General features: G+C 43.2%; 1 protein-coding gene across 2 annotated transcripts in view; it reads left to right on the top strand.

Moving 5' to 3' along the window:
* The window catches only part of LOC121276823 (probable ATP-dependent RNA helicase DDX60), a 94,542-nt gene that overhangs the window by 14,065 nt on the left and 52,961 nt on the right, over positions 1-27,516 (top strand). For both annotated transcript variants that reach the window (XM_041185370.1, XM_041185377.1), the window contains 10 exons: positions 8,123-8,278; positions 9,994-10,135; positions 12,436-12,591; positions 15,030-15,132; positions 16,178-16,293; positions 16,599-16,792; positions 17,361-17,616; positions 19,777-19,946; positions 25,626-25,784; positions 27,013-27,162. In XM_041185370.1, coding sequence (XP_041041304.1) covers positions 8,123-8,278; positions 9,994-10,135; positions 12,436-12,591; positions 15,030-15,132; positions 16,178-16,293; positions 16,599-16,792; positions 17,361-17,616; positions 19,777-19,946; positions 25,626-25,784; positions 27,013-27,162 — 1,602 coding nt within the window. The remainder of the gene's footprint in view (positions 1-8,122; positions 8,279-9,993; positions 10,136-12,435; positions 12,592-15,029; positions 15,133-16,177; positions 16,294-16,598; positions 16,793-17,360; positions 17,617-19,776; positions 19,947-25,625; positions 25,785-27,012; positions 27,163-27,516) is intronic.

The raw sequence follows: 27,516 nt of genomic DNA, 5'->3' as shown, positions 1-27,516 counted from the left end.
ATAATTTTCTTGAGAAGGTGTTGGGGAGCTGCCGCCTTGAACTGCTGCAGTCTGTGTGGTATAGGTACACCCACAGTGCTGTTAGAGAGGGAGTTGCAGGATTTTGATCCAGTGACAGTGAAGGAACCATGATTAAGTCAGGTTGCTGAGTGGCTTGGAGGGGAACTTTCAGTTGGTGGTATTCCCATTTGTCTGCTGCCCTCGTCCTTCTAGATGGTGGCAGTTGTGGGTTTGGAAGGTGCTGTCTAAGGAGTCTTGGTGAATTCATGCAGTGCATCTTGTAGATGGTACACACTGCTGCCACTGTGCAATGGTGGTGGAGGAAGTGAATGTTTGTGGAAGGTGTGCCAATCAAGTGGGCTGCTTTGTCCTGGATGGTGTCAGGGTCCTCGAGTGTTATTGGAACTGCACTCATCCAGGCAAGTGGAGTCATTTCAATGATATCTTCAAATTCTGATGTTGCTTTGTGTATATTTCCACGTTTAAAAAAACACCTTTTGCAGCTCGGGTATGACACTGAGAAGTTGTGCTATCCGACCCTATTCTCATGTGTCAATTATAGGTAACAGTTCACTTTCTGATTATAACATCAGCATTGACTAACGTCCTTTGCTCAGCTCATCATGGAGTTTTATCATCGTTACGCACAAGGCTGTTAGCAATTTTGGAGATTGTTGCAGCTTGGATCATTCTCTCTACTTAAATGTCAGTATTCCTGCTCAAGATGTCTCATTGAGAAAATATATTAATTGTTATCCGCATCACTTGCTTGGATTACGTTGTTTTACTGCATTTATCAACTTTTGTTCAATCATTCTGTGACTCTGTCATCTCTGTCATTGTAAATATAGATTTTTTAAAAAGAGTAATTCAACAGAAATGAAACAGTATGGTTTTCCTATCACTAAAAGGGAACAATATTTCTGGGCCTGTGTCCAGGTTCACTGGGGCACCTGACCGCAGTGACTGTTGGAAAATCAAGCAGAAACCTGTAAAAAGAACTAATTTAGTTTTTCCTTCTGTACTATGTCCAAATGTTTCACATTCAGCTCCAGCTTTAATTATTGCCCATATTTTTTCAAGTACTTAATCAATTTGTTGTTTTCTTCTTGCTAATTTTCTTCCTCAAAGATGTTGACTCCTTGGAGACACCAGTCGGCCTATGTGTAAGCTTTGACCACTTGAGTGTTGAGAGGTTATTTAACCACAGAATGATGGCTGCAACCTCTGGGCTGATGTACAACAGAGTTGATGGACAAACATCAGGGGCAGAATTTTCTGGGTGACATGCAGGGTGTGAGCCCCGCACGTCAGCATTTAAAATGGTCTGCGATAACGTTGGGCAAGCATCCCGATGTCATCACGTGCCATCGCGATATTTAGCTGGGTGGGTGCGTGATGGAAGTGCGACACGCGCCCACCATTAATTAAAGGGCTTGTTAAGGCCCTTAACTTGGCAATCGATGCTGACTTTGAGGCGCCTATGTGATCTTCGGCTTGGTGCATGGGCATAATGGGCGGGCGGGTAAGTGACTTTTTAACAAAACTCATCCATGAGCAGGATATGTGGGCTCAGTGGGGTTGTCAATGTTTTATGTGAAGTATTTATTGGCAGCAAGTATTTTAAACTTTCCTGTGTGATCTGTAGCAGTTCGGAACGAATTCCAGCAGCTTTCTTTGTACTTTGAAGCTTCACCTCAGCACTCTGCAGTCAAGAATCTTTAATGGGCCTGCAGCTTTCCGGAGGCCTCCATTTAGCCTGGTTATGGGTTCTGGCAGCTCCTCTGAGGAGGAAGGGAGCGCTAGAATAAGGAGGAGGCCAGGAGTGGACAATCAGCCTTAGAGGAGCCACCTTTGGGAGGCCAGGTGCAGGCACAAGGGGCGCAGGGCCAAGAGGTTGTCCAAGGTAGAGGGGCCGCAGAAGTCGCCACTGTCCTGCTGCCAGGGTATACAGGCGGCGAAGCAGCTATCTCATTATGAACTGAGGTGCAGTGCCAAAGGAGGCTCCGACTGTCAAGGGAAACAGTCAACTACATCTGTCAGATGATTGGCCCTGAGATCTCTCCTAACTGTGTGGGCGGGCACCCCATGCCAGCGGCTCTGAAGGTCACAGTTGCCCTCCACTTCTATGCATCTGGCTCCTTCCAGGGCTCGGTGGACGTTCTTTGCGGTGTCTACCAATCAGCTGTGCACACTTGTGTCAAGCAGGTTACAGACGCTGTGTTCAGGGGTGCGTTGACCTTCATCCACTACGGTTGGGACCAGGCTAGCCAGACACAGCGAGCCAGAGGCTTCGCGGCCATTGCTGGCTTCCCCCGTGTTCAGAGTGCTATAGACTACACATGTGGCCATCAAGGTGCCAGCAGGTGAGCCTGGTGCCTTTGTCAACAGGAAGGGCTTCCAATCCATGAACGTGTAGATAGTGTGTGATTACAGGATGCTGATTCTAGAAGTCTGTGCAAGGTACCCAGGCAGCTCCCACAATGCCGAAATCCTCAGACTCCCAGATGCCGGGCCTATTCAGTGCTCCGGCTCGGCTGGATGGATAGCTGGTGGGTGACAAGGGCTATCTGCTCAGAAGGTGGCTCGTGATGTCTCTCCGCTATCCAAGAAAAGAAGCTGCGGAGCGCTACAATGGGAGCCACGGCTCCCCAAGGTCTGTGGTGGAGAGAGGCATCGGTCTTTTCAAGATGCGCTTCCGATGCCTGGACCGCTCGGGGGCGCACTCCAGTACCCCCCAGATCGCGCCTCGGTGATAGTGGTAGCATGCTGCGTTCTGCACAATCTTGTGCTGGAAAGGGGGGACACAGTTGACGATGAAGACCTTGACGCAGTGGATGCGGCTGCACACAATGACTCCAGCAGTGGTTCAGAGGATGAGGAAACACAGGGCAATGATGAGGGACAGCACGCCGACCTGCAACTACACCAAGGAGGCGGGGACATCCAGGACACTTAAATCCAACGAACTTTCAGTTAGCTCCACACAAATGAATCTGCAGGACCAGCATTGCCTGGCGCATCTGTACGCAGCAATTAAGTGCTACATCTTCCACTTCATCAGCTGCAATAAGGGCTTAGTACATAAACATCTGTCCACTCAAACACTCATGATATGTCTGTGAAACATACAAATGCAGCACAAAGGAGACACCCTCAGCCATTGCAATAAATGTGGATTTTTTTTCCATCCATCAGATGGTGCCACAAAAATCAAAACAAAACATTGCTCCAATGTTGAAAAATATAAATTCCCTAATCTAAGGCCGACAGAAAAGCACCAGTGACAAACCCGTGGAGTGCCTAACGTGCCTTATGCTTATGTTTGCGGGTGCCTCGTCTTGGTGCAGCCTCATCGCTTGGAGTAGCTTGTGAGACAGCCTGCTGTCCTGTTGACGTCTATGATCTTGGCGGACGTCCTCTGGCGCGTGGAGCCTGTGCTGGCCCCGCCTGGGAGGGAATGGCCAGTTCTAGAACTGGCACCTCCCCAGTTGTCGCAGCTTCAATGGCTGCAACGGTCACTGGCAGAGGGGCGGAAGAGCTGCTGCTCTCATCTGGAGTGCTCTGAAAGGAGCTAGCAGAGACGACGGGCAGCTGCTGCGCTGATGTAAGGTCACTTTGGACCTCCCTGCTCACTGCAGATGGATGGGCACCGATTTGGGACAGTTGGTGCCCAGAACATCTCCCACATTGCCAATGACCACCTGTGGCCAGTAGCGCTGTGAGGGCTTGCAGGTCTGAGCGTAACCCCATCAGAACCTGATCAATCTGTTGGAAGCCCCTCTCCATGACAGTCGCCAATCACTCCATGGAGGAAGCCTGACGCTCTGACATGAGGTTCATGCCATCACTGACACTCTGTCTGGATTCCTCTGCCACAGAGACCAAGTGAAGCACACTCTCATGCAACACTGCCAGATGCTCCCGTGCACCCGGTCGCTTGTCCTGCAGCTGCTGCATGGTGGACATCTCCAGAGGCACATCATCATGGCCTGACTCAGCATGTGCCTGGTCCCCTGCAGTCCTCCGGCTGCTGGCACCATTGGGCACTCTCTGTGCCATCTCCTCCAGTGATTGTGAAGTGCCCTCACCACTCTGCCCCGGGACACTAACTGATTTCACATTCCCCACCGATGTGGTAGTCGCTGCGCTGGTGCCTGGCTCATTGAAATGGTGTGACGCTTGTGACAATTGACGCCCCTCAGGTGTGGAAGGGGGACTCTGGACATCTTCCTGGCGGCCATGTGGTGGTGAAGCTGAAATTAACAACAAGGACAGTGGATCAGTTAGTGTTCAGTCAGTAACACAATTCACCCCTTCCCCCCCAGGCTCATATTGCGCTCAACCTTCAAGAAACTAAGGAGACGAATATTGGTGGGGTGGATAATAGTCAAGAGGAGACCCAAACATTACAGGTGCAGACAGACAGGCTGGTCATATGGCCTAAGGAATGCCACATGGAATGTTATGTGGATGAGTGTGAGGTTATGCACTCGGGCAAGACAAACAAGATATGGGAATACAGGAGGAAATGATAGGACCGTGGAAATAAGGACGATTACAGGGACCTTGCTGGGCAGGCCCGTTAAGGTAGCAGAACAGGAACATAAGGCGTTTAACAAAGGTAACAGCCAGACTTGCCTTTATTAGCCAAGGAATAGCATGTAGGAAAAGGAAGGTCATGTTGCAAGTGCAGAAAACGCAATCGAGGCCACAGCTACACTTCTGCGTTCAATTGTGACCTGCACTTCATGGGAGGAATGGCATTGGAGTGGAAAGAGTACAGAGGTTCCTGACCTGGATGCATGTTGGCCTGGAGAATTGGAGTTATGAGGAAACGTTGCAAACACTTGTGGCATTTGCCGTGGAGCACAGGAGATTGACAGGTCACATTATTGACCTTCATACCGTTATGAGGGGCATAGACTGGGTGGACTGTATCAGTCTGTGAATGAGCAGTGTTGCAGCAATCATCAGTTTTTTGGATGGTGGGTAGACAGAGTGGATGGGACTGTGGGCCTCAAATACCTGGCCGCTGCACCCCAGCCTCACCGACACCTGCCGACCTGGCCGCGTGGTGCCTTTCCAACTTTACGGCCTGCTCTTCAACTTGGCTGAGGATGAGAAGCATGGCCTGGCCACTACCAGTGCACGAACGCACATAGATGTGTGCATTTTTCTCCTGCAGAACTGAGAACACCATTTATTGGGGCTGATCACCCATGTACTCTGTATGTGCCGCCACACCCCAACCACAGTGGCCCATCTGAGGCCTCCAGCAGCCCCTGTCCACACTACTGGTGATCAGTCACCAAAAGATAGTACAGCTGCTCCCAACCCCCCTCCTGCAATGGCCGCCTTGGACACATTCGGCGTCCATCACTCAATAACACGGGTCTTAGCGCCCATGATAAGGAGGTACAACTAGGTGCAGCGCCAAGGCCACCAGATGCCTCTTGGCCACAACACCTTGAGGTTCCCCTTCCACCATCTCATCACCATCAATAAGACATGTGTTGGAGTTATGAGTATGTGCCTAGCTGCCTCTCCTGCAGGTTGCTCCCAGACTACTCAAGTGCGACAAAGACCAACACATGGTGCGGGGAGAACCCACCTTCTCATCAAACACTAAGGATAATGTAAGCACAGTCACTATCTGTTTGCCCACCCAGTGTACGAGAAATGCCCAGTGCAGCAACGACACTTTGAGGCCTCCCCACTCACGTCAAAGGCTAAGGTTATCTGCTGGGTAAAATGGACAAGGCCAACATGGTACTCACCCTTCCAGAGCACAGCAAATCATTGAAGCGCTTGTGGCACTGGATCCATATTCGCTGCACAACATCCCTGGAGCTTACCACCTCCGCCTTCTCCTGCCAGGCCCGCTTCGTCACATGGGGGGCCCTCCTCCTCCCATCCTGGGGAAACAGGAGCTATTGCCGTGCTGCCACCTCCTCAACAAGGGCAGCAAGGCAGTCATCAGAGAAGCAGGGGGCACATTGGCTGGCCTACCCTGCAGCCTGCTCTCCTCCTCTGGCCTTCCCTCTACCAGAGCCTGCTGTGCAGATCCCTGGAGCTGGCCATGGTGATCAGCCCAGAGGAGGCTGCCTGGCCTTTTTTTATACAAACTGCCAGTTCCCCATTGGAACCGATGGTTGGTACACACCCGCCACAATTTTAAAAGTCCTGTTCTCCATGGGAGTGTGAAATGCGCTGGGTGGGCACGTCACCCAGAAAATTCTGGCCCTGATGTTTGTCCATCAGTTCTGTTGTACATCAGCCCAGAGGTTGCAGCCATCATCCTGTGGTTAAATAACCTCTCAACACTCAAGTGGTCAAAGCTTACACATAGGCCGACTGGTGTCTCCAAGGAGTCAACATCTTTTGAGGAAGAAAATTGGCAAGAAGAAAACAACAAATTGATTAAGTACTTGAAAAATATAGGCAATAGTTAAAGCTGGAGCTGAATTTGGACATAGTACAGAAGGAAAAACTAAATTAGTTCTTTTTACAGGTTTCTGCTTGATTTTCCAACAGTCACTGCGGTCAGGTGCCCCAGTGAATCTGGACACAGGCCCAGAAATATTGTTCTCTTTTAGTGATAGGAAAACCATACTGTTTCACTTCTGGTGAATTGCTCTTTTTAAAAAATCTATATTTACAAAGACAAAAAGTCACAGAGATGACTTTAGATGAATGCTGATTAAAGTATTTGACTAGGTTTGAACTAATAACTGATAAGAATGAGAAACTGAGCAGAAAGGAAAACTAGTTCAAGTTCATTATAATGATTGAACAAATGTTGATAAATGCAGTAAAGCAACGTAATCCGAGCAAGTGATGCAGATAGCAACCAATATATTTTCTCTGTGAGACATCTTGAGCAGGAATACTGACGTTTTAGTGGAGAGAATTAAGTAAAATGTACACAAATAGAAGTTCTGTTGTTTTCATAGAAATACTTCAAGCTTGCATTTGTTTAATCTCTGTAATAACTGAGTTTACCCCTTGAATCTTTAATTCTAACCCAATCCGAATTCTGATAATGCTTATCTATCTTTGAAATTTTTTGGTGTTGTTTCCTGTTATTGGCTTTAATTTCAGTTGAGAAAATGATTATTGAACAAATGGTAGACTGTAAAACCAGGCTGTGTTAGAATCTGAATGTTGTGTGATGACGAACTCCCTGGCACTATGATTCTTACAGTCTTTCACCAACAGTTTTATTTAAGAACTTAAGGGTAAATGTTCCAGGACTTTACCATTATCTAGATGAGTGTTACCCAACAGAAATTACTGATTGGCCACAGATGTAACCGTGAAGAACTATTTTAGTCACAGGTGCTAATTTTGATAGAAAACAGCTCATGTGCACTCATGTGTATTTAACAAATATTTACCAACATTCAGCAACCAAGGCTCACAATGATCACAGAACACTCGCACCTTACTTTTCGTCTTTTTTTTAAGCAACACAAACATGGAAGAGTTAAAGTACATATGCATGCCCTGTTCAAATAAGTATTGCAATTGCATGTTCAGTGATAAATAAAAAAAAATTCGATACGATCAATTAGAAATGCAATTAACCACATGCAGCTAATCTATTGGACAACACTGACCTAGAATACAGTGATTTCTCATTTTTGAAGAATAGTTTTGATGGCATTTTTGTGCTGTGATGAACGTTTGCAATCTGAAATGATTTTTTCCTTCCACAAGGATTGACATATTGTTCAAGTACATGGCTCAAGTTACATCTTTTGCATAAATCACTGCTGAAAGATTGTCAGGGCCTTAGTTTTTATATAAATTTCTCTGATCCTTTTGATGCCACTTTCAGCTAATTCTCCATTTGGGATGTTATTCTCCATAAACGTATCTCAAGTTGACTCATCTTATCCTTGTTCAAAACTATGTACGTATGATCTTGTTGCTTTGTTGTCCCCATGATGGATGCTTTTCAGCATTAACATTTTTGTAGCTGACAGATGCTGGTTCTGCGTTTTTACCTCATTATTTATAACTGTGTCCTTCATAATTAATATTCAAATTTATAGTATTCATAAGACTGAGCTTAATGTGTGCTAATTATCTTATGTTTGCACTTTGAATGTTACAGGCAAAAGATGAAAGTTTAACATTTCAAGAGGCAGCAGACATATGCCGAATGTATTGTGCACACGTGGCCTTAATGTTTCACTTACCATTGACAAAACGAGCCCAGCAGAAAGTCAGTTTAAAATGGGTGAAACCAGCTTCAGATTTTCTGCAGTTGGTAAGTACAAAAAAAATTAATAGATTTCAAAATTAGATAATTATAGTAATAGTGGTATACTTCACTGGCTGTGAAATACATTGGCTGTGACCTGAGGCATACAAATGTAAGTTTTCTTTCTTCCTGCTGTCAGTATGAATTAGCCAAGTATTATTTAATGATCTATTTGCACTAAATTCTGTTTGAAAGGTACATTACAAATCAAAGCCGAATGCTTTATGACCATTTTCTAATGGCATTAGATTCAAAATATGCACAACAATGCTAGTTAAAGCCACAGGTAAATACTACTTTTAACCATCATGTGCTAGCACCAGATTCACTTTCAAATGTATGCATTGACTTTATATGTTTAAACCAAATCCTGTTTGTTCCAAATTGTCAGTGCAAAATGTAAAAGCTAGTTCAAATCTACGTACTGATCCTATCATAAGTATTCAGCCAAGATCAGTTCATTAACAGTTGTGTACTTGCACCAGATTTAGTTTAAAATGTTCACCACAATTTTTCTGTGCTGTAGACCTCTATGACTATTTAAAAGTGACTTCTTCCCATTCTTGTTGCTTTAAGATCCAACATATTTTGAGGCCTGGGCCTAATTTACATGCCTTTGTTGAGCTGCAGCTGTCAGTTGTGTTTTGGGGTTGGGAAATTGGTCTGCTGCCCTTCTGAGCTATGTGACGGAACCCTGCTTACCTTGACCCCCACCAAAAAAATGTAAACATTTCCAGAACTATTATGTGAGTGGCTTTAATTTTGAAGTAGGACCCTTCAACAAGCCTTTGATCTCTTACTAACTTATTCTGTGGAATAGATTCTGTGTGTACCATGTACAAGATGCTGCAGGAACTCACCAAGGCTCCTTAGACAGCACCTTCCAAACCCATGACCACTACCATCTAGAAGGACAAGTGCAGCAGACACATGGGAACACCACCACCTGGAAGTTCCCCTGGAAGCCACTTACCATCCTGACTTGGAACTATATCGCCGTTCCCTCACTGTGGCTGAGTCAAAATCCTGGAACACTCTACCTAACAGCACTGTGGGTGTACCTACACCACATTGACTGCAGCGGTTCAAAAAGACAGCTTACCACCACCACCTCGAGCAATTCGGGATAGGAGGTAAACGCTGGCCTAGCCAGTGACACCCACATCGCATGAATGAATTAAAAATTGCGCTGTTTTGAGTGTAGGCAGTCCCATTCCTAAGTTGGGATGCTTTGTGCCCATTTTGCATCAGAAAAATAGATGTAACCCAAACAAGTGAACTTCAATATTTGCGAACAGTACCTTAAGATCTTATTTGTATATTATTGATGCCTGCAGTACCATGTTCTAATTTAAGCTGAGAAGGTAAGTAAAGTGAGAAGATGAAGCGGTGTTAGATACTAGTATTTCACTTGCAGCATCTAGGTTTAAATCCAGCCTAGACTAATGGGTGAAAGTTGCCTCGGCCTACTGGCTGTAAGGGATGTTTGGGAGAGTTAACCCAGTTTTTTCTGAAAGCTGTCCTTATTTAACAATCTCCCTCAGACTGCAAAATATCTGGTGAGCAATGGGAATATGTAGAACCAGTGTTAGAAACGGTAAGTTCCATTTTCCAGCAGAACACCTTGAAGAAAAATATTCACACCAAAAAGGTGGCTTTGTTTAAATTTGGGAATGATTGAGATATAAACCTTAATCCACATTTTAATGTTTACTTTGCAGCTAAATATGAATGAACATTTTATCCTAAAGAGCCTTGATATCACAAAGAGCTGGCGAAGTGATATGGTGCATTTATGTGACTTGAGTGATAAACTACTTTTAACAAGAGTGGCTCTTTGCAGTAGAATGACAGATCATGCAGGTAACATTCTTAAAAGTATATTACTATTTATCTTGACTATTTTTGGTATTTTAGACTTTTTTGGTCTTGCACGTTACTAAGTGCTGCTGGCAGGCTCCTTAATTTATATTCTGTGCCTGATCTAGAACTCTATTACAACTTATCAATTCTCTCCTTTTCCCTCTGAGGTACCTGTTCCTTGTGCATCTATGTACCCTGCAGAATGGACCAAAACACATTAGCAAACTTGAAAAATGTTTAAGAGCAGGGAAGTGGTCTTACTATTCCTTTTGTATTCTCTCTTTGCGTGGAGCACTTCATCTCATCTCTGATTCCTTGTGCTGACATGACTTGAACTCTAGTCTCAACTATTGCAATTGTGCCTTATGGTGTAAAGTAGCTTTGCCATTTGTAAGATCATAAAACATGGAGCAGGATTTTACCGTCGACGAGCGGGGGCAGGGCCCGCTCGCCGACACTTAAAATAACACGTGACATTGGAGGAACTCGCGACGTCACCGCACCCGATTTAAATTTTCAGGAAGGCGGGAGTGCAGCAAAATCAGCTGTGGGCCTGTCAATGGCCAATTGAGGCCATCGACAGGATCAATTCAGCAATTAAAGGACCTGCCCGTCCAAACATAAGGTTGGTGGGTCGGCCAGGAGCCCAGGCGGGATGAGGTTTCATGTAGGCTTTAAAAATTTTTAATAAAGATTGTGCAAAAATTATGGACATGACCCAACTCATGTGGCATTGTCACATGAGGGGACATGTAAGGGAAATTTTATTTTTCTACTTTTATCTTTTTTACGTATAGAGCCCATCTCCCTGAGGCAGCACGTAGCTGAGTGCGCTCTTTCGTACGCATGTGTGAAAGAGCGTACTCTCGATTTTAGGCATCCGCCCCCTCGCCTGCACAGGGAGCGCACTGCGCTTCCCTGCGGACGTCACGCTGGGCGGGCCTTAATTGGTCCGCCCACGTAAAATAGCGCCGCGCCTCCGAGCAGGGGTACCAATTGGAAGTGAACCTGCACGCGCCCACCCATCAACTTCCCCCCTCAACAGGGGGAAAACTGCCCATGGAGTGAGGAAAATTGAACCATCCCATCGAGCCAGATCATTCACAGACTACTTGCAATCTATTCTCTAATATTCTGAGAGTTAGATGTTTATAAATACTCCTTGATTCTCAAAAATAATCAGACAGAGCGACAAAATATTCTGTCCTCTGCAGCCAATATCCACTCTTGGTAGCTAATGATATAAAAGCATTTGATCTGAATTTTTGGGGAAAATTACCAAAAGGCACAAGTAAACTTAAGTTCACAGATCCATATCCAACATCCTGGGGGTTATCATTGACCAGAAACTTAACTGGATCAGCCATAATAAGCAAGTCAGAGGCTGGGAATTCTGCAGCGTGTAACTCTCCTCCTGGCTCCCCAAAGCCTATCTAGTAGCTACAAGGCACAAGTCAGGAATGTGATAGAACCTGCGCCACATGCCTGACGCAGATCCAATAACACACACAAAAAGTCTAACACCATCCAGGACAAAGCTGTCCGTTTGATTGACACCCATCCACCATTTTGAAGATTTACTCCCTCCACCTCAAAGTACAGTCCTAGCAGTATGTACTAACCACAAGAAGCACTGTAGCAGCTCATCAAGCCTACTTCAACAGCATCTTCTAAACCCATGATCTCTGCCACCTAGAAGGACAAGGGCAGCAGAAGCATGGCAGAACTACCACCTGCAAGTTCCGTCCCAAGCCACAAACCATCCTGACTCGAACTACATTGTCGTTCCTTCAACATTTCGAGGTTAAAATCCTGGAACTCTTTCTTGACCGTACTGTGGGAGTACCTACACTGCATGGACTGCAGTTGTTCAAGATGGCAGCTCACTACCACCTTTTCAAGGTTAATTAGGGATGAGCAACAATGCTGGCCTAGCCAGCGAAACCCACATTCCTGAAAGACCTATATATCGAAAACATCCTGAATAAAATGATACCGTAAATACTACATTAAATGTAATAATGGCAACCATTTTGCCATATTCCTAGCCAAACACCCATTGGCACATCACCTATAATAGGATTTCTCTTTCTTTATGCATGCTGGAGTAAACCACTAACATTTTTGTACCACCAAAACGGCGCTATTTTATCTTAAACAAAAACAGAATTACCTGGAAAAACTCAGCAGGTCTGGCAGCATCGGCGGAGAAGAAAAGAGTTGACGTTTTGAGTCCTCATGACCCTTCAACAGAACTGGCTATTTTATCTTGTTGTTTATTATCTGTTTTATTAAAACAGATTCCAGTTTTCTGGGAGAGGGAATTGAAAATGAATACAAGCAAATGTGGGACACTGTGTCCAGCTTAACCCCTGATTGTGACATTGGGAAGGCATTTCCTTTGCAAACTACATCAAAAATGATGGTGCAAGAGAATGACAATCATCTGAAAGAAGGTAATTGAGTTTAATTCCACAGTACTTTTTTAATATATTTACTGGCAGGTTTGATCCCAAATAAAGATTTTATGTGCTAGAAAATATTTCAAATACAAAATTGTGTACTTTTATTGAATTTTACTGTAGAAGTTATGCAGCATTGACATTGCATCAGAAAATAAGAAATCAAGAGGGGTCACCAATGATTAGATTCATGAGCTGTGCTTTAAGGAGCTTTTTTGGAGTGTCGAGGTTTAGTGAGGGAGCCCCTAATGTAGGGCAGAGGCAACTAAAGGCTCAGCCAGCAATGGTAAGTTGGGGATGGCGAATTGCACTGAAGATTGGAGTCTGAGGACTTGATGGGTATAGGGCTGGAGGGGATGGCAGAGTTGGAATGTAACAAGACCATGTACTGATTCCTAGATAAGAACAAAAGTTTTGAATTGGAAGTGTTAGATGGTTATGGTTGTTCTGTTAAGGACAGAGGTGAATGAGATTTGGTTCAGGACAGTGTACACGTCCAGGATTTTGGATAATTTAGAGAGTGGAGGATGTGAGGCCATGAAGGAGACAATTAGAATAATTCTTTTCAAATGCTTTATCAATTTCCTTTTTAAATAATCCATTCTCTGCTTTGATAGCTACTTAATGGGAAAGCAGTCCATGTTCTAATGAGAGGGTGTGTTGTCTTCCATTCCCCTTATTCTTCCAGTGGTAATCTGTGGCAGAGCTCTTTCATTTCTAATCTTCCATCTGTGGAAATAATCTTTTGTATTCAGCCTTTCAAAAATGTTCATGATTTAAAACACTTTCATTAGATCTCATTAATTTTCTTTGTTCCTATGAAAATAGCACCGATTCTTCAAACCTATCTTCAAAATAAATGCTCATTCTTGGTATTGTTTTAATTAATTTTGGCTGTTTCCTTCCCATACATTTAATTCCTTTTGTATAATAGAGTGCATAGAGCTGCAACAGTACTCTCAAGTAATATGTTGTAGCATTTAAGTATCACTATATTTTATATTCAATATTTATACATATAAAACTCAATGTCATTTACTATTTTTATGTACTGACTGCACTCAATGGAAGTGAATTTCCATGGTGGTTTCTCCACTTGTCTGCTTGTAACTTCAGCAGGTGAGCAAATAAATTGTACCTTTAAGGAAAGCTTTATTTCAGTACTTGCTGGCTGCCATGTTCCTCGCATTATAACAGTGACTACACATCAAAAATGCTTCATTGGTTATGAAATGCTTTGTGTCCTGAGCTCCTAAAGGCACTGTATAAATACAAATTTTTTGGTCCTTTCTTTTGTTCTTTTCACACATAGAAACATGTATATTTAAGAAACCACAAAGCATATTCATTTTAAATACTAGTTGATTTCCATAGGGTTCCATTCAGAATCATGATCTGGTTTAATCGCTGAACAAAGTATGATTGGAGTGGAGGAGCTAATTGGACCAGGCCATGCAAATTTAAAGTCATGCACTAATGTCCTTGTTTTTATATAATACTTTGATTTAATATTTTATATGGTTAAACAACCAAACTGAAAGCATTTTAGGAAGCAGAGAGGTAGAGTTGGTTGGAGCATAGGAGTTTACCTGAGCAACTGGGATACGCAAAACTGAGGTAATGCAGTATCACCCTGGCAGGGAGTGTGTATTTAGGGTATGGCCAAGTTACATTAATATGGATGCGGGAATTTATGATGGAGAAAGTTGATGCAAAGTGTAATGAAAATGTGACGGTAGGGTTTTTTCCCCAGCAGGGACACAGGATTTTTCATATGTTTTGGATAGATTATAGTTAATACATATTTCATCAGTGTTGGGGAAATTCTTTGAATAAATCAAATTTTCTCTCTTTCCAATTACTCAACATGACTTTCATCTACAATGTTGTATGCCCCTTGAAAATGCAAAAAAAAAACATGTTCCTAGCCGTGGCTGAGAATAGGCTGCAGACCCTTCCATGATCTCGTTACTTTAGCATATTTAAAAGGGCTGAACAACTTGCAGAAGATTTTATTGGACTTTTGCACTTGGTGAGAAAGGGTGGCTTTGAGCTCACATCAGGTTGTGATGGGCCAGGAGCTACTCCAGCAGAGGTTTGTGATAGGTCAAGTTTGGGAGGCAACAGTGGAAAAGGAATAAACAATGAGCTGAGGTGGGTTACACTATGATGAGCACGTGAGTACTGCCTAGCTTGGAGATGCAACTGGAAATTTATGGGAGTAACAGTGCTGCCTATCCTGGAAACCAAATTTGGTGGACTTATTGTTAACTGATATTCCAAAGTGTGGAAGGCTCAATGGAAATAATACAATGTTGCTTAACAAGACATGCACACAAAATTCTTTAATATATTGAAAATTAGCATTTTTAAATGTGATTTTGGCATTTTAAAAATGAGTTCTATTCTGTTCACTTTATTTTACTCCAAAGCTCCATTGGAGGTTATTCCTGAAGTAGGTTTTATTCCAGTAAACATCCCCTTGGTTGAGGAATATGCTGGAGATGTTTTAAAGAACTTCCCTATATTAAGCAGGTAAGAGCTATTTAAATGTATAATAATGAAGCACAGTTTTTGTCTGCCCTCACTTTTTAAAAAAAAATTGGTCTGTGGGCTGATTTAGTGGGTGGAGCCTTATGCACGCAGAGGTATATGGGGCGCATAGAGGACTAGAATGTGTGAGGCACACCAGTGATGAGTTGGTGGGGAGGTGGAGGCCGGTGTTGGTGGAGAAAAAGTACAGCGGAAGGTTAGGGAGATCCAACAACAAAGGTACTGTGGGTGGAGGGATTGGAGAGTTAGGTGGGGGGAGAGGTGGTGGGGTGAGTGGGGGGGTGGAATGCCATGAGAGGATGGGAGGGTTGGCTGGTGGGGCGTGGGTTTGGTAGAGGGGGAAAAAAGTACAAAGTAAAGGGAGCCCAACAACAGCTACCCTGATTGGGGCAGATGGCATGTCAGGGGATGTGGGGACAGCATGGAAGGGGAGGAAGAAGGCTGGTGCAAAGGTGGCATGGGAGTGGGGCATGGTGTGAATGGGATGGGTGGAGGAGGAAAAAAGGCATGGGGGTGTGGAATGCATGGGAGGCAGGGAATGAGGGATGGGAATGACAGGAAGATATAGTATGAGAAGGATGACAAGTGAAAGATTAAACCACATCAACTGCAGGTAACATGGGAAGGATGGAAAGGCATATGATGGGGATGGCATTGGAGTAGCGGTTGAGAGGATGGAATTGAGTAAGCATACTAATTTGGCTGCAAATGTTTTGTGGTCTCTGCTAGTTCTATTATAAGACATTCTTGTTTTATCTAGCATTTTGTCTGGATTTTGGTTTCTGTAATTCATTTATATATAATAAAGGCATCTGGTGATTTTGATTTCACCTTTTGGGGGTGCAAGTTGAGGCGCCACAAAGTTTAGATTAAAATAGTGTGGGAAATCATCTAAATTGATCCTTAAGCCAGAACTTGGATGTGGAAATATCACAAATTGTCAAACAAGTTATGAAGTGCGTCATTTAGGTTTTATGTTGTATCTCCATTTATTTTGAACAGATGAAATTTATTTTTTTTAATGCAGAGATAGTTCTGTGGTTACATCACTTTCTGAAAACAAAACATTTGATAACCTTTCGGATTGGTTTTTGGATAAACAGCTTAGTGATGATTATGAAAGGACCAAAGCGTCAACATTTGGTAAGACTTAATGGATTTGTGCAAAGTAATCTTGTTTTCTTTAATCCTGTAAAATCCACTAATAAAATATCACTTGCCATGTCCATGTAGCTATAAGAGTTCAATTTTAAATACCAAATTCATATTCTGTTGAAGACTGCAGTGCAGCAACATGCAGCTTTTTTTCATTAGGTGCCTAATGTGCCTTTCTTAATTGTGTTTTACTAAGTTGACAGCAGTTTCTGAGCTATTGACCCTAACCTAACAAACTGTTAAAAGAAAATATTCTGGTCTGACTTTATTCTTATCAACTAATCTCTGTACAGGAGAAAAAACAAATGATCCCTTGGTAAGAAAACGCATGCTTAGAAGCTATCAGAAGCTTGTCCGATTTCACAGGTTCTATGGATCGACACTAGAGGGCAATATCACAAAGAACATTATCACCAATGTGCAAGGAGCTACAGCAGCAGCACCAAAACTGCCCAGTGTCATAAGCGGGAAAGGCAAAAAGTTACCTGTGAGTTTTTAATGCACCTTATCATTTTTATTTTAGTTTGCACATTTTTATATTGTAGCTTAAGGAATTGCTGTAGCAATTTTTTACAAATTGTTCCAAATTTAGTAATTAATTTTTTGTATATTAGCACAAATGGATTTTTTATTTCACAAAGCATTTAGGTGTGGGAGGTAAATTTTACAATTCAGTACTTTGAGCCCAGAACTTTGTTTGGACATTTGGGCAAATAGTTAGTGCATTTGATTCATGATTTGCATGATTTTTTGGCTAATGTGGCTGGAAAACTGAAGAACCGGGCACTCTGACCTCTGCTGCCAAATTTCAATCGTGTGAAGTTCTGCTGGAATTGCTAACTGTATTCTAATTGAGGCGCAAGGCAAAGTGCTCTTCCGATTTCCCCAACAGTGAGCCTAATTTTGCCAGTGGCAATTCACTGCTCCCTTTTAGCTGTATTGTGATGATAAATTTTTGTGAGGACTGTTAATGTTCTTTTTGTGAGTAGAGTAAACTGAAAGTGGGCTGAACATTTATCTCATTATTTAATATTTATTTAACATTTACTTGAAAGCCCAAGAAGAAAGCTGACTTAATTGCTGAAGAAAACATAAGGAAAAAGAAAGAGAAGGAAGATCAGAAACAAAGGGAACAATGGACTTTAATTTCCAAAAGCATTATGAAAATGATTCAGGAGAACTTTGACCACGGAATTAAAAAACTTGAAGAGTTTCTGAAGAAATGCTCAGGTGACTCTGTAAAGCTGATTGCAGAGATGGACGTGCTTGAAAACTGCTTTAAAATCTGGGTGGAACACTGCCAAATGACAGGTCTGAACAATTTTATCGTCTTTACAGTTAATGGACAAATAAATAATAATCTGATTTTTATCAAATATGTGTATTTTTCTTCTTGCCAATGAAGATATTTCAGGATTGTGATTTAATTATTACCCTATATTTAGATGGTACCAATTCTCAGCTGTTAGTGCCAATTTCCCGTTTAGCACTGCAGGATTGATGATGGCTTATTGCTGTTATGGGTATTTTAGGTTAGTCAGGGCAATTATTTGATACATGCTTCCAGTTTCTAATCTGGAAAGATGGTAACTAACTACTTTTATTATAATTTGTAATTTTTTGTGTCCCCATTATGGCTGGAGCCTTCAAGCATAGCATATATAGGAGGAAGGCTGAGGATAGATCTTTGATGGACTCCAGAGTTAGCTGCATATGATGTAAGAGAAGACTGAGATGCAGTGGTTGTGATTGGATAGATAGATTGGAACCTAGTGAGTACAGAGCTCCAGTCAATGAAGCAAAGCCTTTGGAGAAAAATGGCATGACCAAACATGTGAAAGGCTGCAGAGAGGCCAAGATTGTTTGAAAGTATTATCTGGTGAGACAACTTATTCAAGAACCTTGAAGAGGGAAGGGAAATTGAGAATGGGATGGTAGTTTGCAAGGTTAAAGTGGTGATGGTGGTCTTTTTTAGATGTTTGGCTTTGAAAGGAAGATGGACAATGCTTCAGGATTGCAAACTATTTACAGTACCAACGAGAATGGGTGCCAGGAAAGTTGGATTGTCAGTAGGAATGTGGTCAGGAGAGCTGGTACAGGGCCTCCAAGACATGATGAGCTTGGATAGGCCATAAGCGGAGATGGGAGGGAAGCTAGAGAATAATGTGTGCTCAGAGCTGGGTAGGGTGATAATATTGAGATGTGTTTGGCTTGCTGGACAAAGGGAAGAGGATGGATTTGACAGAGGAGGTTGAATGGGTAGGATCAAATGTAAGCTCATTAGTGACTCACACTTGGAGCTGAGGCCTAAAGGGATAAGGAAACAGGTTTAACAAAATGGCTTGTAATGTAACAAATCTTGCATTTGAGGTTGATTCTGGAGTAGTAAATGGGTTTGTGAAGGAGATCAAGGCCTGAAAATGATGTAGTCCAATCAGGATTTAGTGGCTGAATCAGTTATGCATCAGATACTTTCAAATTTGTGCCCCTTGGATTTGAGGGGATGAAGATGGGGATTGTATGAGGGGAACGAGCAGGGTTGGAGAGAGTAAGAGGTTTGCTGGGCCATGGGTATCAAAGTTGGAATGAGGGAGTGATCTGATTGACAAAGGCAGAAGTACTGTGAATGGAGCCCCAGAGGCTCGACAGCTGGGCATTGGAAAGTGACTTGAGTTGGACATAGGAGGATGTGGTGTTGGAACAGGTAAGGAGTTATAAGGAAGTGATCAAATGACCTTGTCTGTGACCTTGCCCTTTATTCTGAAACTGTCTGTGATTGAGATGACAGGCATAGAGGGGCTATGTAAGGTGGCATGGTCAAGGGAGTGGCTATGAATATGCGTTAAAGAGTTTATATGGATGGAGTGGTTAAGAATTTAGAGGAGAAACAAGGTGAGCTGTGATGGGGATTGAAATCAATGAATTGCTCAGAGTAGAGGCCGAGAGGAAAGGAGTGAGGATATCTCGGTGAGACTTGCCGAGGAGTGTTGGAGAACAGAGCTTAAAGGAGAGCCAAGGGGTAGAACAAGGTGAGACCTTGGAAGGAGAAGAAAGTGTCAAGAGGAATGGGGTGCATGTTAGGTTTCCTTGCTTAGTGTTGTGCAAACAAATTTATCTAATTTTATGTGCTTTAGGACCATCCTTCTTATTCATTAGCAATGTAATCTCTTGGATGTCTAGTGAAGGTAATAGAAAAAAATCCTTGAATAAAATGCATCACCGTAAACTATTCTATGCCAAAGCATACCAGTAGCTCTGAATGTGGCAATGAATTTATGTACAGCATTAAGCAAATTATGCAATTTAAGGGTCTACATCAATTCCTGATTTGTGTTTCTGTTAATCAAAACTGCCAGGACTGCAAAATGATAACATTTATCCCTATGTGGAAGAAGTTTTAAATCCACGGGAGGAATAAAGCGCATGGCAGGTAGAAGTCAACAATTGATCAGATTATCTTTGTCTCTTCAGAAAGCACAAAGAGAAACAAACTTATAGCAGGTCGAGTGATGAAAAGAATTCACAATATTCTGGATAAATACGAGAAGATGATGGAGAAAAGCCAGCTGAAGCTGATAGCTACATATCTCAAAGAGCTTGGATTTAACAAATTAGCACAGTGTATCCCAGACATTGAGCAGGTGAAATGAAATTATTTAAAATTTTACATTCTCTATAATCTACCAATTTGGAATCAATCACTTTGATGTGTTGTTTGAAAACAAGAAGAAGACACTGTCTGCAAAAGCATTGCCAGTGACCTGGGATTACTTGTGACGGTGATCCATTAGTTTGGATTTTCCATGGTCCTTTATGGTTTGCTTCCATTACATTTTTTTCATGTTTTGACCTAGCTATGAACGAGCATTAATGATGACAGTGGCTGCAAATTAAATGTTGACCTGTCCTTTTCATTCATAAAGTTTAATTTGCAGTGCTGCATAGAAACGTAACAAAATTTTTAAGAAGTTTTGTTCGTATAATGAGGATGAAGGAGAGAAAGACAGTGGCAAATATTTTCCAGAACTACTGGGGTAAATTTTGTGTAAAGGCCGAGTTGTTTTACGCTTTTTAAAAAAAATTGTTGACTACAACAGTTACATTCAAGCTTTAGTCAAAATTTGAAGCACCTTCTGAGCAAGAACTACAGACTTAGTTATATTTTGCTTTGTGTATCTAAGAAACACAGCATCAGCATAAACACTGGCTTGCAATTTGGGGATGACTTTAACAGCTGGCTAAAGAAGGCATACATTTTAGTACTTAAAAGCATTAACTGTTAAAGCTGCCTTGATGACTTAGTGGATAAAAATATCCCATGGTGTAGTACTGAGCCATTCAGACCAGAGATTCACAGATTCAATTGATCGGTGCTGAGTCTGCTAGCGGCAGCAGCTGAGATGCTAAGGGGAAAAGAGAGTTGGGGTTCCTGCTCCTTTTAAGTATTCAGTGACTTTTGCCCAACAAGTGTGCTTACTTGAACATCAGCTCAGAATCAAAGAATGCACATCTGTGATGCTGTGAGCTTCCATTCACCGTCTAGGTTCGGGAATGGCCACTTGAGTGAGTTACCAGAGGCTGTTTGTCTAAAATTATATCCCAACAGTGGGCTGAAAGGAGGACAGAGAATTTGATTTTTCTAGTGAATTTCACAGCTACATTATAGCATAAGAATTAGGGACAGGAGTAAGCCATTTGTCATTCAGTAAGAGCATGGCTAATCTTCTACCTCAACTCCACCTCCCACACTATCCCCCTTATCCCTTAGCGCCCAAAAATCAATCAACATCTGTCTTGAATGTACTCAGTTTCTAAGCATCCACAATTCTCTGGGGTAGAGAATTCTCAAAGATTCACAGCCCTTTTAGTGAAGAAATGTCTCCTCTTCTCAGCCTGAAATGGGTGACCCCTTATTCTGAGACTGTGACTCTGTGTTCCTCAACCAAGAGAAACATTTTCTCAGCATCTACTGTGTCAAACCCCTTAAAAATTTTAAGTTTCAATGAGATCACATTTCATTGTTCTAAACTCCAAGGAAAATAGACCTTGTCTGATAAATCTTGCCTCGTAGAACTTATTTCAGAAGCCAGTCTAGTGAACCTTCATTGCACTCCTTTCAGGGCAAGTATACCCTTCTTTAACTGAGGGGAGGCAGTGGAGTACTGGCATTGTCACTGGATTGTGACAACCCAGAGAGCCAGGGTAATACTCGGGTAATTACGCAGGTAATGCGTAATGCCACCACAGCAGATCGAATTTGAATTCAATAAAAATTTAATCTAATGATTATCAAGAAACCAGTGTTGATTGTTGTATAAACTCATCTGGTTCATTAATGTCCTTTATGGAAGGAAATCTGCCATCCTTACCTGCTTTGGCCTACATGTGACCCCAGGCCCACAGCAATGTGGTTGACTTTCAAATGCCCTCTGAAATGGCCTAGAGAGCCACTCAATTGTATCAAACTGTTACGAAGCCTATGAGGAATAAACTCGAATGGACCACATGGCATCGATCGAGGCACCAGAAACGACAACAGCTCTGTCGACCCTGCAAAGTTCTCCTTAAAACATCAAGGAGCTTTTGCCAAAATTAGGAAAGTTGTCTCACAGGCTAATCAAACAACAGCCTGACATTGTCATAGTCATATGGGATCGTATATTATAGACAATGGTCCCAGACACCGCCATCACATTCCTGAGTATGTCCAGTCCCATCGGCAGGACAGACCTGGCAGAGGTGGCGGCAGAGTGGTATGCATCTGGAGGGCACTGCCCTTGGAGTCCCGAATATCGACTCCGGAACTCATGAAGTTTCATGGCACCGGGTCAAACATGGGCAAGGAAACCTCCCGCTGATTGCCATGTACTGTGCACCGCCTCCCCTCCAAAGTCTCAGCTGATGAATCAGTACTCCTCTATGTTGAACAGCATTTGGAGGAAGCTCTGAGGGTGCAAGGACACAGAATGTACTCTGGGTGGGGGACTTAAATACCCATCACCAAGATGGCTCAGTAGCACCACGACTGACCAAGCTGCTAGACTGGGTCTGCAGCAGGTAGTGAGGGAACCAACAACAGGGAAAACCATACTTGACCTCATCCTCACCAGCCTCTCTGCCGCAGATGCATCTATCCATGACAGTATTGGGAAGAGTGATCACTACGCAGTCGTTGTGGAGATGAAGTCCCATCTTTACATTAAGGATATCCTCCATTCTATTGTGTGACACTACCACCGTGCTAAATGGAATAGATTTCGAACAGATCTAACAATTCCAGACTGGACATTCATGAGGCGCTGTGAGCCATCAGCAGCAGCAGAATTGTACTCAAACACAATCTGTAATCTCATGGCCCAGCATATCCCCAACGCTACCATTACCACCAAGCCAGGGGATCAACCCTGGTTGAATGAAGAGTGCAGGAGGGCATGCCAGGAGCAGCACCAGGCATATCTAAAAATGAGGTGTCAACCTGGTGAAGCTACAACACAGGACAAATTGTGCGCCAAACAGCATAAGCAACAAGCAATAGACACAGTTAAACAATTCCACAATAAACGGATCAGATCTAAGCTCTGCAGTCCTTTCACATCCAGTTGGGAATGGTGGTGGACAATTAAACAACTCACTGCAGGAGGCGGCTCCACAAGTACCCCATCCTCAATGATGGGGGAGCCCAGCACATTGGTGTAAAAGATAAAGCTGAAGCACTTGCTACAATATTCAGCCAGAAATGCTGAGTGGATGATCCATCTCTGCCCAGACAGGTTTTTAATCAGTAAGGAAATCAAGGGTCGTGGGGAAAAGGCAGGAAAGTGGAATTGAGGATTATCAGATCAGCCAAGATCTCATTGAACGGCTGAATAGACTTGATGGGCTGAATGGCCTATTTCTGCTACTACATCTTATGGTCTTATGGCCCCCCTCCAGAGGTCCCCAGTATCACAGAACTGCTAGACTGGGTCTGTGGCAGGTGGTGAGGGAACTAACGAGGGAAAAACACACTTGACTTCATCCTCACCAATCTGCCTGCTGCAGATATATCTGTCCATGACAGCATCGGCAGGAGTCCTTGTGAAGACAAAGTCCTGTCTTCATATTGAGGATATCCTCCATTGTGCTGTGGGGCACTGCCACCATGCTAAATGGGTTGGATTTCGAACAGACCTTGCAACTCAAGACTTGGGCATCCATGAGTTGCTGTGGGCCATCAGCAGCAGCAGAATTGTACTCAACCACAATCTCATGGCCTTATGGCCTGGCATATCCCCTGCTCTATCATTACCATCAAGCCAGGGAATCAACCCTGGCTCAATGAAGAGTGCAGGAGAGCATACTTGGAGCAGCACCAGGCATTCCTAAAAATGAGGTATCAACATGGTGAAGCGACAGTTCAGGACTCCTTGCCTGCCAAGCAGTGCAAGCAGCATGCAATAAACACAGCTAAGTGATCCCACAGCCAACGGATCAGATCTAAGCTGTGTAGTCCTGCCACATCTAGTCCTCACTGGAGGAGGAGGCTCCACGATATCCCCATCCTCAAAGATGGGGAAGCCCAGCGCATCAGTGTAAAAGGTAAGGCTGAAGTGTTTGCAACAATCTTCAGCCAGAAGTGCTGAGCAGATGATCTAACCCGGCCTCTTCCGGAGGTCCCCAGCCTCACAGCTCCCAGTCTTCAGCTAATTCGATTCACTCCATGTGATATCAAAAAGACAGCTGAAGGTACTGGATACTGCAAATTCCGGCAGTAGTACTGAAGACTTGTGCTCCAGAACTTGCTGCACCCCTGGCCAAGTTTTTCCAGTATAGCTACAACACTTGGCATCTACCCGGCAATGTGGAAAATTGCCCAGCTAATGTATCGTCCATAAAAAGCAGGACAAGTCCAACCCGGCCAATTAACACCCCGTCAGTCTACTCTCTACCATCAGGGGTTATCAACAATGCTATCAAGCGATACTTGCTTAGAAATAACCTGCTCAATTACACTCAGTTTGGATTCTGTCAAGGATCACTCAACTCCTGACCTCATTACAGCATTGATTCAAACATGGACAAAAGAGCTGAACTCCAGGGGTGAGGTGGGAATGAGTGCCTTTGACATCATGGCAACATTTGATCTAGTATGGCATCAAGGAGCCCTAGCAAAACTGAAGTCAATGGGAATCAGAGGAAAACTCCCTGCTGGTTGGAGTCATACCTAGCACATAGGAAGATTGTTCTGGTTGTTGGAGGTCAATCATCTCAATTCCAGGACATCGCTGCAGGAGTTCGTCAGGGTAGTGTCCTGGCCCAACCATCTTCAGCTGCTTCATCAATAAACCTCCTTCCATCATAAGATCAGAAGTAGGGATATTCACTGATGATTACACAATGTTCACCATTTGTGACTCCTCAGAAACTGAAGTGGTCCATGTTAAATGCAGCAGGACCTGGACAACATTCAGGCTTCGGCTGACAAGTGGCAATTAACGAGTGCCAGGCAATGATCATCTCCCAACAAGAGAGAATCTAACCATTGCCCCTTGACATTCAATGACATTGCCAGCACTGAATCCCCTACTATCAACATCCTGGGGGGTTACCATTGACCAGAAACTGAACTGGACTAGCCATATAAATACTGTGGCACCAAGAGCAGGCCAGAGGCTAGGAATCTTATGGTGAGTAACTCGCATCCTGATTCCCCAAAGCCTGTCCACCATCTGCAAGCACAAGTCAGGAGTGTGATGGAATACTCTCCATTTGCCTGGATGAGTACAGCTCCTACAACACTGAAGAATCTTGACACCATCCAGGACAAAGCAGCCCGTTTGATTGGCGCATCATCCACCAACATTCACTCCCTCCACTACCAATGCACAGTGGCAGCAGTGTGTCCCAACTACAAGATGCACTGCAGAAACTCCTCAGCGGTCCTTAGACAGCACCTTCCAAACCCATGACCGCTACCATCTAGAAGGGCAAGGGCAGCAGACACATGGAAACACCACCACCTGGAAGTTCCTCTCCAAGCCACTCAAAATCCTGATTTGGAAATATATCTCTGTTCCTTCACGGTTGCTGGGTCAAAATCCTGGAACTCCCTCCATAACAGCACTTTGGGCGTATCGACACCACTTGCCTGCAGTGGTTCAAGAAACTCACCACCACCTTCTCGAAGGCAATTAGGGTTGGGCAATTAATGCTGGCCCAGCCAGCGAAGCCCACATCCCATGAATGAATTTTTTAAAAATGTGGCAGATATTATTTTAAACAATTTGCCTTTTAATTATCTTGTTTAATAAAATCATAATTTTCTGTGCTTTTTAAAACAGAAACTGGCACGTCCTAAAAATTCCAAGAAAGAGAACCTGCTTGCAGTTGGTGTTGAACCTGCTCGTTTCCAGTTGAAATACATGGGTCCTTACTTGTTGCGAGATGAAAGGAATGATCCAGATCCCAGAGTTACTCATTTCATACCAGACACATGGCAGGTAATTTCCAAATTCATACAATGATGTTTATTAAGTCAGTATACTTTTAAAAATAAGCAGTAGGTATAAAATGAGATGGATTTAGATTTAGCATAACTTTAGAAATGAACACCTCTTTCTTTTTATATAGCAATCACTTCGATGCAAAAATCTTTATAGTTGCTAAGTACTTTTTTCCCCCCAAGTTGTGGCTTGTTGCCTGTCATTTTAATCCATCCACAATTGGGCCTTTGCAGCCAGTTGCAATTAAAACCCATGTTGCAACCTAAATCAATACAAATGATGCAAGGACTGTTGAAGCTATAGGCTCGAGGAGAGTAGCCAAGCCAAATTCAAATGCATACACATTTCAGTTTGTTCCATTATTTTTAATCTTACTGTCAGTTTTTCAGATCCACAACCTTTGTGGAGGACTTGCATGAGTTGACGGGGACTAAGTAGAAAAATCTACATGAAAACACTTAAGTCACACCAGTTCAGATTCTTTGGCAGTGAAAGAGTTAAGGAATTATTGGAGCTAAAATGTTGCATCAAAAAACACTATTTGGTACAGTGTTTACCATCCTTTATTATTTTCCTTTCGGGAGCTGGATTGGGGAGTCATGATTTGATTTTCTTTTGGATGAACTTACTGTCTGACAAGGTTCAGGGCAGGATTCTGAATGTTGCTAACCTTTCCAGCATTAGGAGTTGCAGTGCGTGCTCTAGTTTCAGTGGCATGGTACTAGAGAATCACATACAGCATAAGGAAGAGGAGGGGGCACCACTATAAGGGACAGAAATGCTTAAAGAGCTTTCAGGATTATTTTGCAAATTACTGAATGAGTTGTATTTCATTTGGTCCTGTTATTTGGGCAGAAGCGAAGGGAAGGTGGCTGGACCTGCCCCTGATTACTCCTCCAACCTGGTCATCAGTGGCCCTTCTATTGCTGCCTCAGCATTTATCTCTTGTTCCTCCCTGCACTGGTATTACCTATTATTAGTGCTTTTCCAGAAGGAAGAAAGGAAAATTGGCCATTGGCCCTCTCCACTGCTATCAAAAGGTTAGGCGCACACTGCTAACAGGAAATGTGGGCAGCATGTACCTGAGTTTTCTGGTGTTGCTATCCCCCATTTGGGAGCATGGGCCCCATATGTATATGATTTATGATATTGAGCTAATTTTATAGATGCTCTTAATATTATTTTTGTAGCTCTTAATATTATTTTTGTATCTAATGAATCACAGCGAGAACTTCTGGATGCAGTGGACAACAATGAATCTGCAGTGATAGTTGCTCCAACCTCATCAGGAAAAACCTATGCCTCGTATTACTGCATGGAGAAAGTTCTACGAGATAGTGATGATGGTGTATTGGTGTATATTGCACCCACAAAGGTACATTTCATTTACATATGTTTAGTAAATAAGCCCACTTTTAATTATAAAATCGAGCTGAAGGATCAAAAGTCAATGGTACAGGACAAAACTGAATTAAACAGTGTAAATAGATAACTCTGATTGCACATTCCTTGGAGGGAAGCTGTGTTGGAAGGAATGTGGGTGAAAGGTCTCTGACCCATGCTCCTTGTACACCTGACTCCACCCTAGGATGGCAGAATCGAATTACTCGAAGGTAAATGGAAAATGTTGGTTAGATGATCTCTGGCTTGGATTTGAAAGACTGAACTTGATCCATTGAAAGGCCTGTAGTTTGTAGGAGAAAGGGTAAGGTTCTGAAATTTAGAGAAC

Source organism: Carcharodon carcharias, chromosome 1 (genome assembly GCF_017639515.1).
Source record: "Carcharodon carcharias isolate sCarCar2 chromosome 1, sCarCar2.pri, whole genome shotgun sequence".
Lineage (NCBI taxonomy): Eukaryota > Metazoa > Chordata > Chondrichthyes > Lamniformes > Lamnidae > Carcharodon > Carcharodon carcharias.
The sequence above is the reverse complement of the archived record's forward strand: the minus strand, read 5'-3'. Positions and strand labels throughout refer to the sequence as shown.